A 17,014-nucleotide genomic window follows, 5' to 3' on the forward strand; every position below is an offset into this window, starting at 1 on the left:
CAATCCCTAAAGTTCTGTGATTCTGTGAAAACACAGCACCTGGAAATAGTTTTTCTGTCTCCTTAATTTCAGGAGCAGAAAGGTTTTCTGAGTGCCTTGTTAGCCAATGTGCAAGGTAATTGATTGTATTCTTTTAAATTTGCAACTGGCTTTGTGTTATGGAATTAATCTGCTGCTCAAACCTAAATCATACTGCTCACTACTGTGATGTAGGATAGAGTGTAGTGTTGTTTTGGTTACAAAGCATCATAGCTATAAGTATTACAGATACAAATGTGTACTTTAGATGTTCTTTTCTCCATAATCTCTGCAGAAGGAGCAGGACATCAAAGAACTGAAGTTAACCATTGTGGAGTGCTCCTCAGTAATAGAGGTATGGGACTGAGCTTAGCTTCTGACTATTTTAGGGGAAAGCATTCATATCCTATGCTTATTCTGTGTGATAATCTAACACTCTAACCAGGTCTGATGTATGTTTTAGACTTTGCGGGCAGAAAAAAATAAGCTGCTGAAGAACATGCAACACATGCAGCAAGAGCTGATCTCGTGAGTATTGTGAAAAAGTCCCAGGAGATGCAGTTCATCGAATGTAAAAAACAGCTAATATGTGTTTTTTTTTTTTCTGCTTCTTTTAGAAATGGGTTGAGTTTCCCATTGCTTTGTAAATTTAATAGTAATATTCCTGAAGGGACGGATTCACTTCACTGTGAACTGGAACTTGCTCAGTCTTCTGAGGTATGAATCAAATCTTTATCGAATCTCATCCTAGTTATCTTGCATGAGTAAGGGAAGCACAAAGCTTGTTCCCTGTATGCCATTAGATAATCCTGGAATTCAAAGCCATTAATCCTAGTATGCAAGCATAGAATGAGAAGGTTATAATATTGTCCCAAGTACGTTGGAGAAAGTCCAAAGAAAAGCAAGCAAAACATGTGGCTTCAAAAAATGAGACCTACAAAGTAAATCTGGAAGAGCTAGGGTCGTGCATTTAGCTGTCAGAAGAACAGACTGACAGGAGGCAATACAAGTTTTTGAATGTATGAAGGCTATTATGCTGAAAAGTAAGTCTGTTTCTTCTTTTACTGCCTACACCACACATGAACAATGATTTTAAAATGCTGGAGGGGAGATGTCTTTTTCCTTGAAGTGAAAAAGAACATTCAGTACTAGAGTAAGCATTTTGACAAGACTATAAAGTCTTAATCTAATTTACTCATTAGAAAACCTAATAAGCATCTGTCTGTAGGTACCACTCCCTTGCCCCTTCAGCAGGTACAACGGAGACTGACCTTTAGAAGTTTGTCCCATTTTTTTGGGCCCTCCCCCCCATCTCTCTGCAGTCTTTGAACAGTGACTCAGAGAACAGGAGCGGCATCCTTCCGAGTCTGGCACAGGCTGACAAAACCTTAGTACTGCAGTTGAGCTTGTTGGTTGGGAGTTGTAGTGTTACCCCATGTTCTCTGCAGAATCTCCAGCAGGTGGTTTGGTGACTTTTAGGAACTACATTTTTGATCAGACACACTTCATGTAACACTAGAAGTTTGGTCTCTAATTTACTGTTCTTACAGCTTTCCAGCAATCCAATGGTGAACTACTGGGGAAAAAAAAATTACATGTACGTTATGGTTTTGCCTCAGAGTTTTATCTGAGGCCTTCTGTGCCCATTTCCCCAAAGACATTTCATGGAGTCCCATTCTTCCTTACAATGCTGTCCTCCCTTCAGAGGGAAGCTGTGCAGCAGACCTGGTAACGCATTATGCTATCGCAGTGATTTCTCTTGCAAGACTTCACTGTGCTGCTACTTTGTCTTGTATGTGGTGCATTTAGAGAGGGTTAACATATGCAACATCAAAAAAAAAAATCTAATGGGCTAAAACTGCAGGCCCAGAAACAAGAAGTGTACTTGGCTAGGCAGCCATTTTAAAAGTAATGTGTTGTCCTCTACTGCAGCTCCCCACAGCCTTGGTGAGTCAGTGTTTGCCTCTCAAATGAGACACAATCCCACTAAATCACCTGTGAAACAAGTGAGGGCTCTGCTTATTCATCACTTGGTAAAGCCTCTTCTGAATAAAGATAACTGATTGACTTCCTTTTGCCTACTCCTGACAATGAAAATTTACATTGGATCACTCAGCAGCTTGGCCAACTTGCTTTTTTTTAGATCCCCATGACATGATGGTTTTGAAAAGCTTTTACAAGCTTCAAGTTCCAGTAGCTCTGACCTTCCAGAAAATATGATGCAGGGATACTTCAGAAAAGTCTAAATGTCACTGATGCTGGTTTGTAATAAGGAGATGTCAGAATAAGCTAGCTGGCTCTTCTGTCTCTTCAAAGATTACCAAGACTGAATGGACATCTCTGGATGAAACACTGGACTGTGAAGTGCTGTTTTCACCTCAGGGACCTGAATATGGAGGAGAAAAATTTAAGACTGTCATGCAAAACCTGGTCAGTGGCAAAGCTTATGTAAATAAGGATGTGATCTTTTATTGACCTTTTAATTGGGATTACTTCAAGCACTGATGATCAGATCATGTTTACTCCTTTTGAAAATAAGAATAGCCTCTTTGGGGTAGAGGGAGGCATATTTACTCTAACAATGTCACTTGGCACCTACTCTAATACTGTAACTTATAACCTGGGTAATTCTGGGCAGTGTTGTGTCAGACTAGTACTAGAAATGCCAGGGTTTGGGTTGTTGGGGGGAATTGGTTTGGGTTTTTTGTTTTATTTTTGGGTTTGTTTTTCAGCAAGTGGAAGCCTCTGAAGCAGAGGAGCTTGTCATGACTTCTTTACAATGGGTAAAAGATGCTGATGTGAATGTGCAACAGGCTTGGGAAGGAAAACTTGTGGTAAGTAACTGTTTCTCTGAAGCTAATTTACAAAATAGTGGGGCAGTGCAAAAATTAAGATGTGTATCTTACTACTGTGTGCTATATGTATTGGTTACTTGAGATTGTAGCAGTCCATTTGAGGGGCAGAGATGGCTTTACGGAGAGAAACTTTTGTAACTCTTTTTCTTCAGGAAGGTGATGATTGCTTTTCACTTAAATTCTGTGCTTTTCCTGACTTGTCTTGAGCAAGAGCCCACTTTGATAGACCTATGCCTGAAGGAAAGGGTAGATGAAGCAAGTTGATTTGAAGAAGAAAATGAGGTTAGATGGTCATGCTATATTGTATGAGCTATGAAGCCTTTCTGCCCGCTGCATGTTTCTGTGAGTCCCATTTTCCTCTGTGCTCCAAATCTCACTCTGTAAGAGGATGGTCTCACCATCAAGAGGAGGAGGGAAGTGGCTTTATAACCAGATTTCCAAATCAAAACTTTGGTAGGGTTTGCTTTCTTCTGAAAGGCTGAGAGTTTTGTTTTTGTTGGACATGCTGCACAGGAAAAGTTTCTACAAAAACATATTTTACAACCTAATATTGCATAATGTATTTTTGCTATTTGTGGTACCTCTTGTGAGGCTTGAAAGTAAAGACTTTTGCTCAAGATGGCAAAAATAACTTCCCCATGTGTTAGCAGCAGCCTGTGGACACAACTCAACTCTCTTGCTCTTGTTCCTTCCTCCCCTCCCATGTAACAGCACTGTTTCTGAAACTTTCATCTTGCTGGATGTAGCTTTTTGCCTAACCTGGTCTTTCTTACTCATCTGTTAGGAGCACTGCTACAGAAAACTCCACCCAACTATACATTGATCCTGTCTTTGGCTTCTTCATAGATGCAGAAGTCTCAGGTGGCATGACAGTACATACTGCTTTAAGCTGTTAGCATTTAAGCAGCAAGTTTGCCCTTTTCCTCCAGTGCTGTAAAATGCTGTAGCTGTCCCTTGTCATCTTTCCTGGGCAGGCAGGAGCAGCCATTGGTGCCATCCAGTTCTGCAGCCAGTGGGGTTTTGTTGTTTGGTTGGGGTTTATTTATGTAAATGCTGAAAGCTTCCCCTTGCAGAAGGTGCAGTTTCTTCACCCTGGTGTGGCTTTGGGTAGCCTCTGGGGAAACTGCTGGCTCGCACACTGCTCTAACTTTTTCATCTTGACTAAAAACTTCCTCCTTCAAAGCTGTCACAGCTGAAAAATACTTGTTAATTTGCCATTCATGTTGGAATAATATTCCTGTTAAACATGTGAAGCTAAAAACTTCTGGTGTGTGTGTCGGAGTTGACTGTGGCAAATTAATCCTTTTCTGGCTCCTATACAGCAATGCATTTGGAAACTAAGCTAACAGAGGATCAAGGAAACACAAGATTCTATAAAAATTAAAGGTCCCATTCTTCTGGGACCTGTAGGGATGGGAAGTGACTTCATGCTGAACATATTATCTTCACCTGGCTTGAACAAGCCATGTAATGTGGGCAATATGGTATATGGAGCTGAACTACAGTAAATCCAAAATAAAGGGAGAGATTCCAAGTACCTTTTTCTAGGCTTAGAGAAAGATTGAAGATGTGTACATTTGCACATGCTCACATCCCATGTCATTGTAGTAAGCCTATGTAGCAAACCTGCTCAGGTTCTTTTTTGGTGGCATGATACTTAATGTGCTATGCTTTTTTATTTGAGACACACGAATGAGTCAGCCTCTAATTTACAAGTAGGTAACATGGCCCATATTTGTAAGATTGGCGTTTTCCCCCTTGAACTAATGCAAAATTCTAGAAATATGAACCTTATTCTTATCTGACCTCTGTCTGACACTCATTAAGCATTCTGTAAAAGCTGAGGACTCTGTTCTGTGTGCTTGGTTGAACAAGGTCAGAGAAAGAAGACTGGATCCTTCTTTCTCAGTACTTTATGCTGAAGGTCACTGTACAGAGAAATGCAGAGGATGCAATGTTACTTAATGATTCATTTTTACAGTCTTCCTCTTTTTTCTTCCTACAAATCAGAAGTAAAACTGAAAGCCTTTGTCAAGGGTCATCCTTTGGAGAGATTTCATCTGCTAGGCACTTATGACAAACTGAAACCTGGATTTATTGGTTTTCGCTTTGAGTTTATTTATTTTGCTGTAATAGAGGCTCAAATTGGTGCCAATGGATTTAGTTGTGCTTTAAGGACAGTGTCACAGAAGTCTAAATTATCAATTTTGGGGCTTCCTGCAAGATGGTCATTATTAAAACTTCTCCTTATGAAATAGGTTTTTTGTTGATATATCTGGGCATCTTGTGATGGTGTTTTTTTAGGAGTAAGTTGTAAAGACTCCCTTGTGTACCATGTAATGTTCTGCCATGATGACCATAAATACTGGCTAAGAGTATATTTCTTTTAAAAGAGATGAAGAAGACTATCAGCATTCTCTAGATTTGCTCAGAAGAGAGAAGGCTAAAAGTGGCTTTTGAGTTCAAGTAACATTTTTGGGAAAAAAAAAAAAGTGGGAGCCTGTTGTCAAACTGACCTAGCATGCAGAAGGCTTATGTTTTCCTGTGCAAACTGTTGTGTTGCCGCTCCATCTTGAAGTCTTAAAGTACTGACACTTGGCAGGAGTCTAGCCTGTCTGTCCACATGTCCCATCAGATTCAGGAGAAAGAAGACACAGGTTTTAAGTTCAGGCAGCTTTGTTAACCTATTAGACTTCACAAAACACTGCTTTGTACAAAACATACACCCATTTCTCCTTTATAGTATCTTCCTGATTAAACTGTATTCTTCCTCATTTTTTTCTCTCACCCTCTCCTTCCCAGCCAGATGCTGTGTGAGTAGATTACAAAATACGGTCCATCATCCACCTTCTTTATTGCTGATACTGTTGGTTATAGATGATGATGCTAAATGATGAAGCAGGGAAATAAATTTCTATGTAAATTTGGGCTCTGGTTTACTCCCTGACTCTGTTCCTCATCTAACCACATGGAGATTCAACTTCAACGTTCCACAGGTTCTCAAGCAAGAACTAGGAGAAAAAATACACCTTTGGATCCAGAAACTTCATCTCTTGGAAGAATATAAAGAATTCATAGATAAGGATTTTATTCGAATGGCAGGAGATCTGAGGAGGACCAAGACAGAGCAACTTCACCTAAGGAAGGAGCTCTCTGCCAGGTACCCTTCAGAGTATGTGGGACTCTTTTCACAGAGGATATTATATGCTGGTTTGGAGAGTGGATCTGGTTTTAGCATAACGTTTATGCAATGTGGGAGTTATGGTTTATGTATGAAGTAACATACAATCTTGGCAATGTCTTTGAAAACACCAGGGAGACCACAGACAGAGCAGTTAAAGCAAGAGGGCACTGCTTATCTAGCAGGTGCAACCATTAAATAAACTGCTGGTTTTGTGTCAAGTAGAAAACCTGTAAAAGATATGCCTGCAGATATTGCTTTAGGTGACAATTGCTAGTTCCAGAAGGTATGATGTCTCAGTTTCTCAGGGATATAGCTTCAATAAGCTATCTCACTAAATATAAAAGTGTAACTTTAAATTTTAGTTTATTGGCACATGGTTCCTGCTATGAGTTTTGATGTTACAAATATGGCAGCAAAAGGCAGCAGGTGCAAACCTCTCCTCTTTTCCTACATTCAGGAAAGTAGCTACTCAACATTATTTTTGCCAGAACAAGTAATCTGAATTTTGTTGATTTTGTGGAACTCAGGTTTGCTCATAGCGTCAGCCTTCTGCTATCCTATGCCAATTGTAAACTTTTGCATGCATGTGTTCACCTGGGCTTGGGGCGTAAGCAGCTTCCTAGGGTTTTGCATTTCTGAGAGCTAACATGGAGCAGTCATACTGCACTTTTGCCTGACTTCTCTTCCACTTAACGTTGTTAATGTAGACCTCCCACATGCTCTCCCTTCACTTGAAAAAGAGCTGATAAAAGTACTGAAGGCTTGGTTTCTTAAAGCTGCCTCTCTGTAACAATTTTTTTATGGTGGTAGCAACAAGAAAAAGATATATGAAGGTGAGTTAGAAATGAAATGGGCAAAAGGTTTGTGCAGTGGAAAGGAAGGGGTTCCCTGAAAGCCATAGTCTCTAGTGCTATTTCTGATGGCATCTGCTTCCTCTCAAGTGAAATACCTTCTGAACCACTAGGAATTTAATCTGATGAAGCTGTGTAACTGCAGTAATAGCTCCAGGGTATCTTTGAATGAATGACTGACACTACATCCAATTACTATCTCTCTCAAACCATGAGACAATGCATTATTTTGACCAAATTGCACAAGTTTGCCCCACTAAGCTCTTTTTGTTTGAGAGCTCTCTGGATACTCCAGAAACTTGCACTCTGGTACCCAGCCAGCTGGAGCTGGCGCAGCCATTGCACTGTTCAGCTGGGGAGAAACCAGGGAAAACCTCAATCCCCTTCCTAATTCCAGAGCTGCTGAGAAAAAGCCTTGTCTGCCTCCTGGGTTGAACTGTGCATAGCAAGAACAAAGTCCCTTGTGCTGGATCCTGGAGAGCTGCAATATGTAACAGCTGAACGTGATTCTTGATGCATTTCTCAACTCCTCGTGTGTGTCATATCCCGAGCATGCCTGCCCTAAAATGTCAGTAACGGATTGTGGTTTGTGCTCTCTCACCCCGCAGGCAATGCGAGATAGAAACTGTCAAACAGTTACGAGAAGAAACTTCTGGCCAGGCAGAAGCCCTTCATTTAGAGCTACAAAAAGCTACAGAGCAGCTTGAGGTTGCTAGCAAACAGGTAAGGGACAGCCCTGGTTCCTTCTACGCAGAAAACAAGCAAGCAGATGCAATGTGCTACGTACAATGCATCGCTGCTTTTGGGAAAGGAAATGGCATGTTCAGAATGGAGCGCCTCACTGTAAAAGTGGAACCAGCAGAGGAAGTAAAATTTGAGGGGGTGGTGACAACAGTTTGCTGATGAAAGAGGCAGCATTGCATATTTGTGGTGGCTTAAAAAAAAAGAAAAGAGAAAAAAGCCCCAAAATAGCTTCCCTACACAGTCCACCCCAACGTAAAAATGCAGAAGTTCAGAGGGAGCTTTATCACTTCCTGAGAAAAAGAACAGATGCAGTTTGGTTTCATTTACATGAACTGTAGAGGCTCCTTGTGTTAGCCAGGCTGTTTTATTTTTTTCCTTCACTTCTTTTTTTTTTTCTTAAATATTGTTTTGTGCTTAGGCGGAGGATCAAGTTGAAGCCTTTCACTCTGCTTGTGAGGAAGCTGCATCCTTGAAATGCAAGTTAGAGGAAGCCATTTCTGAGCATCAGAAACTCAAGGATGTGAACGCAGCTCTAACAAGCACTTGCCAGTTGCTTCAAGAAAAGGTGGAAGACCAGAAAAGTGAGTAACTGCTGGCAGAGTGCTGGCATTCGCTCCTGCATGGGCAGATCCTTTACGGGTTAGTTATGCAAGGGGGGAATAGGATGGACCTGTAGGTCATCTGATAAAATGCCTTGTGGAGCTTTTTTTTTGTTTGAGTGGGTTCTTTCCTGTTCTGTTTTTCCCTCTCCTCTGAAGAGATCTGCAGGCATGGCTGAGAATCAGGTGTGGTCCCATAAAGTGGATGTTGGGCTGGACCAAAGCTGCAAAACCTCCTAACCCCAAATCTCCAGCCCTAGGGGGAAGGGTTCATAACCCTATGGGTGACACTGACACTCCTTTACCAAAGGTGGTGTTCCCACACCTGAATAGACCACCTTCATAACAAAGTAATCCCTTTCTCTTAAACTTCCTGTACCAAATAGACTGGATTTTTATGTTCTGCATTCTGCTTGCTGCTTGTATTTGCTTTCTGGTTTTGAATAAATGCATGGTTTTAGCCTGTTCTCTTTTAGTAGAAAGCAATTGTGGTGTTGCATCGTACATGTGCAACTTCTGCTACGGAACCATGGCAACTTCATACTACCTTTTGCTCACTTGCTAAGATCAACACCTCAAAAGCTTGGGCAATTAAAGAATACAGTAGTTTTATTCCAACACATGTGACTTTTTATTTCCAAACTCTGGAGTTTGAATGCCTTCCTTATAGGAATAAAAATTTGACTGACTTAGGCCCACTGAACTTTTGGCCTCAGGCATGCATTTCCTAGAGCAATGTGACTGATGCTCAACACATGTGTGTTGTAAACAACTATGTGAAACTGAAATTTAGCTTGTAGGAAAAATTACATGGGTCTCTGTCTTAGCTCTAAGGCACAACTGTTAAGCACTGGTAAGGCAGCAACAGTTCCAAACTGCTTGCTGACTTCTGACTGATACTTCGGCATCGTTCACGTCTGTGTGCTCATGTTGCTTTCATGTTTACTGCTTCCTTCAAACTGTGAGGTTGGTTTTTTTAGTGAGGCAAAACAATGGAAATAGTGTGTCATTTTCCAGCTCTGAATAGACAAAGCTCTTCTGCAAAGTAAGCTAGAGCAAACTTAGAGAGAATCCCAGACATGTGGAAGAGACTGGTGCCACTGTGACCTGGCAGGTAGGAGGGGGGAATGCAACACATCAAATAAACCTCTAGAAAGCACTGCCACCCTGAAAATGGCTGAGATTCTGACTTCAAATTACTCCACATCGTTTGCATAAATCTTTCTATATGTAAATTAAAAAAAAATCTGGTAGATGTGTAAAGAAATTGCAAGATGTTATAAAGAACAGGGCTGATAAACAAGGATGGAAGTGAGGGAGGACAATGCTTTATATTGGTTCCTTTAGAAAGCTGGACAGGTCTAGTGCCCCTTCTGACTGAACCACCCACCTTCCCCCTCTGTTCCTCTACTTCCCCCACTGCATTTTAAGAGATAAGAAACAAGGAAACCTGTAGGCCAAGGAAGCTGTTTCAACCTAACTCAGCCTGGCACAGCTCCTTCTGTATTTCTGAAGTCTAATCATGCCCTGTCACTAATTACTGCAGACCTCATCCAGTGAAAAAGCTGAATAAGCTACTGAGAGCTGCCTTTGGTTTTTGCTTGGGCACTGAGATGACAGTGCTAATGAAATCTCCTCACCCCATTTCTAGTTAGTTGTGGTATAAAAGTTGTCGTCAAATAGGAAGCACAAATACTTTTCTTCCAATAAGTTGCAATGGAGTCATTCATTTCCACAGGGATCTGTGTCACCTTAATGGTGATGATGTGGGGAAGCATTCCCCTGCTTTATAGCAAGGTGTATTGTAACCATAGGGAAGAAGAAGCTCCCAGTGTGTTCTGGGACTTGCAAAACAAAACACACTTTGAAAATTCTCTTTCTTGTGGGAAAACTGTTGTAGGTATAAGTAGAATAAAGTGAAGTGCAATGGGTTTGTGATAGGTGGTAATCAGTTTAAAAGACCCTGTAACTTCTGACTGCTTGTTACCAAATCATAAGGAACCCTGTAAGACACGTAAATGTCTCTTCATAGTAACTGCTAATACGCTAAGATGGGAACTGATTCAGAGGCGCCTCTGCGAACTGCTGTGTCAGGTATGACACTTGTCCGGTGGGAGGAGAAAAGATGGGCTTGCACAGGAGGTGCTCTGGTGGAAGGGCATCTCCAGCTGAGATGAACTATAAGTAATTTGCCAGCATCCGACTTCTCTTCTAACATGCATGTAACTGTGGAGGCAGTAACCTGCATGTGCTGATCTGCACATCTTTATTTCTCTTCTTCAGCCTTCTGGAAAACATAGGCTAGAACTTACAGGTGTGGTGTTGCTCTTCACTGTAAACAACTGTTGGTGGCCATATCAAATGGGAGCTGAGGGAAGCTTTCCCTGATGCATTGCTGTGATTTGTCCCTCCCAATCAGCCCTCTGTTCTGTAAACAGTCTTGAAAACAAATGTTTAGAATCCTGTAATAAAGTATTTCTCAGTATCTAGGCTTTGGAATAGGCAATGAAACTGTCATCACCTTCATGACTTTCTGGAAATACATTGAAATTATTTAACTCTGGAGTACTTTGCTTTGAATAAGAACACTTTCTTCAAGTTTGGAAGGGGTGGAGGGGAAGATATTGTGGGAGGACTTTCCTCCCAGCCAGCTTAAGTTAAGAACGGTATAGCTCGGGGTCTGAAAATTCTGGATTTATCATAAAATAACAAGGTATTTTTAAAAACAAACAAAGAAGATCTTAAAATGTATCCTAGACTGCAACAAGGGCATCAGAGGAGCAGAATCAAAACTGTGGACTAGCTGTGTGAATAAAACCTGTATTTCTGCTTAAAAGTCTGCAGAATTAAAGGCTGCAAGGGGGAACAACTGCAAGATTTTCCTTATAGCTGAAAATAGTTCAGTTAGAAAGACAAAACTTCATTTTGTTCATAATCACTAGTAGTGTTTCTTCTCTTTTTTTCACTCTTCTTCTGTCTGCCTGCCTTAAACTATTTATCTATTGCAACAGTGCTGTGCCAAGTTAGAACCTGACTACAGTCTGCTGCCCACACCAGCTGAGTTGGGGAAAGGGAAGGTAAGTGTGTTTGCTGTCATCATTGCTGAGCCAGCTAAAACACAATACTAGTTTTGCTCTTATTATTTTTCATGACCTGAGGGAAATAAATAACTTTCCTTGTGAGAAACTTTGCCAAGTTAAACATTCAGTAAAAATAATTAAATACTAATTTATGTAAATATGCACATGCATGTATGCCCACATACAACAGTATATTCCGAACCAGTTTCCTATTGCTTCTGAACAGTCACTGTGACAAAATGCAGGCACTTGATAAATTGCATTTTGGGAAGGATCAGAGGCTGAAGATGGGGCTGCATCTTCCAGTTTCTCTTCCATTTTTTTATCATTTAAGCAACATTAGGTCAAATGCAGCTGCCGAAGTGTTGCTTCAGAAGCTTCCTCTGGCTGGCTGCAGGTGACACCTCTTCAGCAGTAAACAGCACACAAGTAGTGTGTGCTCAGGGGCAGGGGATGGTAGGGGCTGTGCTTCATCTCCATGCAGCCAAACTGGAGCTGCCCTCCTGTCCCTGCTGAGGGAAAACCTGACCTGTGTAGCAGGTGCTGGATGCTGGATGAATGTTCCCCTTCTTAATCTGTCTGGCTGGCTTGGCTGAAAGGGGGAGGATGATTGGGTTTGGGGTTTCTTGTTTTTGTTGTTCATGGGGTTTGGTTGTTTGGTAGTTGTTTAGTTTTGGGGTTGTTTTTTATTTTTTGGCTCTTCAGTCCTGCTTGTCTTGCCTGGTTTTGCAGTATCTGGTCTCAGACCTAGCTTGAACCAATGTCTGTTGCAAATGTAAAGTTGAATTATTCTACCTCTTCCTGTATCTGTTCTGTCCATTAAGAATGTGAGCTTTTCTAGACAAAAAAGCAACAGATGTATTTGTATAACTGTTAGTATTACATTATGCAGACGCAACTGCGTGTGTGTGGGGGGGGAAGTTGGTGGCATTAATGTATTCAGTGTGATTGAGTACCAGCAGTACTTTTCTGTTTTTCAATTAGCAGCTCCACCACTCTGGACAGCAGTGGAGCAAAGGATCCACCTGCACTCAACTTCCCAGGACCCTGCCCTCAGATAGCTCATACTGGCATAGTACGCCTCTGCTAGGTAAGACCTGGTGGGGTTGGCCATTTTTCTGTCTCCCCCTTAAAACATAGGAAGTGTTGATAGGGGACTATAGAACAGTATCACTGGTGTTAAACATGCTAATAGAGTGTAGAAAATCTATTGTTGGCTTTAGCCTATTTTTGAACATAATCCAGGAGGTTAAGCCATGTTTATAATGCTTGCCATTAAAGGCCTGAAAAGGTGGTTGGCTGTTAACCTAACAGGAGTCCCCAAAAGCTTAAGGAATGGTATAAATCATACAATCCAAGTATAGCCCTGACAAGATGCTTGCCAGTCTGGATTGAGAAGGCTTGAGTTATGCTCTTTGCATTCATCCTGTTGACTGGCACAAGCTGAGACAGCGAGCAATGCACTGGTGCTTTGCTACTGAACTGAGGTCAGTCCTGGCTTAAAGACTTGTCTGGGTAACATAGCTGCTGAGAATCAACTAATTGTATTTGTTGATTTCTCCTGCGTTTGTGAGCTGCTTGCATTTCCCTGCACTCCTTGAGCCTTACAGATATTAAAAGCCAACCACTGCCAGATAGGCATTGCAGGGCCACAGAACTGCAGAGTGCATTTGGAGTTTTGTAGACAGACTTGTTTCTTCCAGAGTAAGCTGATGCAACATGGTGCCTGTCCTCACACAGATTGTAACATGCTCAAATGTAATTCTATGCCATACTGGGGGAAAGGAAAGATCTTGCTTGTTTGCAGATGCTCCTTGTGGTATCACTCTGCTGCTCTGAAAGGGCTGTCTCAGTGGGTCAACTCAGTGTTCTTGCTACTTGCCTGTGTAATATCATGATCCAGCCACAAATTCTTGGCTCTCACCAATCAAGTATTGATACAAAAAAGATCTGTTTAGCAGCCCTGTCTGCCATGAAAAACAAGTCACTATGACAAAGCTGTCCTATGTGGAAGTTTCTATAACCTGACTGATGGAAAATACCCATCCTTGGGTGCTGCGGACTCTCCACCTACAAAATATGCTATGGCCACACAACCTCACCTGCTCATACCAATAGGGAAGCTGCCTTATACATCTGGATTTGGTTGGTCTGCTTCTTGATTATTTTAGACTTAGTCAAAACCTGATGTGTGGTTACACCCAACTTTGCCAATGACTGCCACTCTGCACACACTTATCTCTTAACAGATGCTCTGAACTTGGAAACGTCGTGCCTAAATAACCCTCCTGTGTATGACTGGGATTGGCCTTGCAGGCAGAGCTCTGGCAGCTGCACATTTGACAGCTGTGATCTGGGACACGTGTCCACTTGGGATGTGAGGTCAGTGGGGTGCAAGATGGCAGAATTACTCTTCGGGATGAAGGATGAAAGAGTCCATGGGGTCTAGCAGGCTCCAAGGGAAAGCTATATCTCCAGAACATACTGAGCTCAACAGAGGGACTTCTAGGAAATACTGGACACACTGTAGCCAGCTAATGGTGTTACAGGTAGCACTTAACCTCTAGTCACAAGAGTAGTATTAAAGCTTTTTACTGAAACTGTTGGTATGACCATTAGCCAAATAGTGGTGGTGCTTCCACTTCATGCTGGAGAACTGAGGCATGATGTAGGTGTTCTTGTGTCTATTTTCAGAGCTTAACTTGCAACTGACACTCCCATTTAGAAGCCAAAATCCTATTGGCTTTGAGGTGTCATATTTTTTTCCCAGAGTTTAGAGCAGAAGTTCTGAGGTCTCTGCCTATCAAGCTGCCTCCTTAGATGTTTAAAATTGAGATTGGACTGCCTAAGATTACAAATGCTAGCTAGCTCTTGTCAGTGAATATTTTAAAAGGTAAGGATGTTCCTGAAGATGAAGATGCAGAGGCAAGCAGTCTGCAGCAAAAGACTCAGCAGCTCTTGAAGCTTTTGCCACCGATTTTTCTGTAGAACTGTGCAGTGTGGAGGAGGTTGGGAGGGCTGTTGGTGGTTCTTGCTGTTTGGGGGAGGAGGGATTGATACGAGTGATGAATTTATCTTTCTCAGAGACCAGCTGTCTGACTATACAGATAGTGGTGACTTTGGTTGTTATGTGCTTAAGGAAAATAGGCAATATCGCTCACTGTGGTTTGGGCAATATGCAAATAAAATGTGTATTGCCAGGTGGAAAATATGCTCTGCTGGTAACTGTACTGATGCAGACCTTCCTGTTTCCATTGCAATGATGGACTCTTCACTGACTGAGGTGAGTGCTGTCTCTGATGCCCGAGATGTGATTTTTGAATGGGTTCAAGCATTTAGTGCCTTTCTCAGATCCCAGCTGAGCAGCTATAAATCAGCACTGCTCCAAGGTGAATGGAGCTGGCATCGGTCAGCAGGGTGCTGTGACATCTTGTTCTGTGTGGGGTAGCCCCCTCTATTTGGGCACACTTCTGGAATATACTGTATTATAGACCCAAATATCTTGATGTCCATGTGCATCTGGGTTGTGCTTTTAGCCGGCGAGTGTTTTAAATGTGGTTTCAAGGCTTGAGACAGTACCGTTTCTACAGCACTACTCAGTTCTGCCAGGGAAGTCTGAGCGATTTTGCGCTTCTTATCCACCTGCAAGAAGCCACAAGATGTTTTAGCTGTGAACACTGCCTTTCTCTGCACTTTCTCCTGTGGCTACCATGTAACAGCTGAAAAATGACATCTGTGCTGTATGGAAACCTTCCTTCAGCTGGTGTGGTCAGATATACCATTGCTGCTGTATCAAATCCTGTATCTACAGCTTGAGCTGTCAGTTGGCTTTCCCATGGCAACAGCAAGATGAGCTGCAGCTCAGCACACCTACCTGTGCTCAGTGCCAAAACACTCACTATTGAAATCTAGACCTCAGCCCTGCCATGCAGGGCTTCTAATTAGCTTTTCAAACTGGTATTGGTGGTGGTGATGGAAGAGCATTGGTCAGTGGTTTCTGTGAACCTGGAAATAACATTTGCAAGGCTAATGAGCAGGCAGCCTCAGTCCTACCGTAGCTGAGGGGTGGTACCTGCAGCAATGGCAGTTGTAGCAGCAAATCAAGGCAGCAGATGCAGTGAGGATAAAAAGTAAGAGTGGTGGAGACTGCCTGTGGTTTCAGTACACCACTCGGTTGGGGTAGAACAGATAAGGAGCTTCCAGCCTGTGCTGCTACTACTTAAGATACCTTAAAGAGGATAATCTCAAGGGCTCTTGCTCCATCCAGTCCTTCTGGAAAGTCACAGCATTGCAAAGTTGTTCACAATGCCTGTGCTTCATTGCTCTGGAGCTTTCTGTAATTCCAGCTTGGCTCAGAAATGGTTTCTTTTTTTAATAATATAAACTTCCTGTGTGAATATTCTAGAGAGAAAATGAAAATGTTAAAGCTTGTCCTAGAGAAAAGGGAAACGGGCTGTGTCCAGTATCTGTTCTAAAAACTGTGACGTGCAGCAAGATTTGAATATCCTTGTTTAATAGGAAAAGTCTCCCTGGTGACTTTTTTATTATATTATGGGTGCAGATGTGTTTGAGCAGAACAAGCCCTTCAGCATGTAAGTAACAAATTATTTTGTCAAAGCTTTGTCCCCAAAGGAGTTTAGGGGCTATTTAATAAAGGATTGAGCCCTTGTGAGAGCCAGATGAAGCTTGGGCTGCTTATATTTATTTTGATTTATAAATATGAAAGTCCTATCATAGTGTGAAAACCAGATGCCTTCCAAATATTAATACTCGTCTGGAAGGACTTACATAAGGCTGCGGCCAGAACTTACCTGCTGTGATAGAGGATCCTTGGATTATTAGGCTAATTGAAGGGATGGAGGGGGGAAGTGTGATTACCATTGTACTGCAGGATCTTCTTCAACACAATCTTTTTATTAGGAAGAACCACCATTCTCTAATGCCCTAGGCAAACAGATTTTTATTAGGAAATCTGGAATGTTTGGGTTTGCTTCTTGTTCTCAAGATTTATTTTTTTTTGCTTTAAGCATACCCTGTGCAATCCATGGGAGCTGACAATCCTAATAGTCAGTATGGAGTTTTAAAAACTGAATTGAGGGTTTTCATGTGGTTACCTCTGGAGGGAGAGGGCATGCAGAATAATGTATTGCTCTAGTGGGTTCTTGGTGATGCAAGGAGGTTTTTGTTTGTTTAGGTGGTGTGGGGGGTGTGTGTGTTCTAAAAGCCCTTTAGATGTCTTTGTTTTCATTCCAACATGCTCTTCATTTTCACGTTCTCCTTCCCCAATACTCCTGTAGACCTAATGGCCTAAACAAGGCAAATGCAATGTTGTACTTCCTTAAGCTTAATAGAGAATTCAAATAAGAATAAAAATAGCCTGGATTTGCATTAGAGGAAGCATCCAGCTGGCTGGGGCAAGGCTCTGAGTGCAGTGGAGCTGCGATGGGTGAAGGGTGGTGAGGAGAGAGAGCAGGCACTTACTCATGCTGGGAACAGCCACTTGCTCTCGGAAGTGACTGGAGGCTTTGGTCACCTCCTTTTCAACTTTGCTGGGTTTCCTGGGTCCTCTGAGGATGTTTGAGGCGGAAGCAATGATACCAGAACACAGATGATCACTCACTGATGTGGCTTTTCCGTTGTCCTCCCCTGACTTCAATAGCGCTCTTGTGACACTTGTTACGTA

The 17,014-nt window shown here is 42.1% G+C and overlaps 1 protein-coding gene across 1 annotated transcript in view; it reads left to right on the forward strand.

Moving 5' to 3' along the window:
- Nucleotides 1-313: 313 nt before the first annotated feature.
- Nucleotides 314-17,014, forward strand: part of LRMP (lymphoid-restricted membrane protein) — a gene marked incomplete at its 5' end in the record, with an annotated part of 28,285 nt that continues 11,584 nt past the window's right edge. The window contains 8 exons of the mRNA XM_010187844.1: nucleotides 314-373; nucleotides 482-546; nucleotides 636-735; nucleotides 2,335-2,448; nucleotides 2,751-2,852; nucleotides 5,870-6,045; nucleotides 7,517-7,631; nucleotides 8,071-8,233. Coding sequence (XP_010186146.1) covers nucleotides 314-373; nucleotides 482-546; nucleotides 636-735; nucleotides 2,335-2,448; nucleotides 2,751-2,852; nucleotides 5,870-6,045; nucleotides 7,517-7,631; nucleotides 8,071-8,233 — 895 coding nt within the window. The remainder of the gene's footprint in view (nucleotides 374-481; nucleotides 547-635; nucleotides 736-2,334; nucleotides 2,449-2,750; nucleotides 2,853-5,869; nucleotides 6,046-7,516; nucleotides 7,632-8,070; nucleotides 8,234-17,014) is intronic.

This window comes from Mesitornis unicolor, unplaced genomic scaffold, assembly GCF_000695765.1.
Source record: "Mesitornis unicolor isolate BGI_N332 unplaced genomic scaffold, ASM69576v1 scaffold18687, whole genome shotgun sequence".
NCBI classification, from domain to species: domain Eukaryota; kingdom Metazoa; phylum Chordata; class Aves; order Mesitornithiformes; family Mesitornithidae; genus Mesitornis; species Mesitornis unicolor.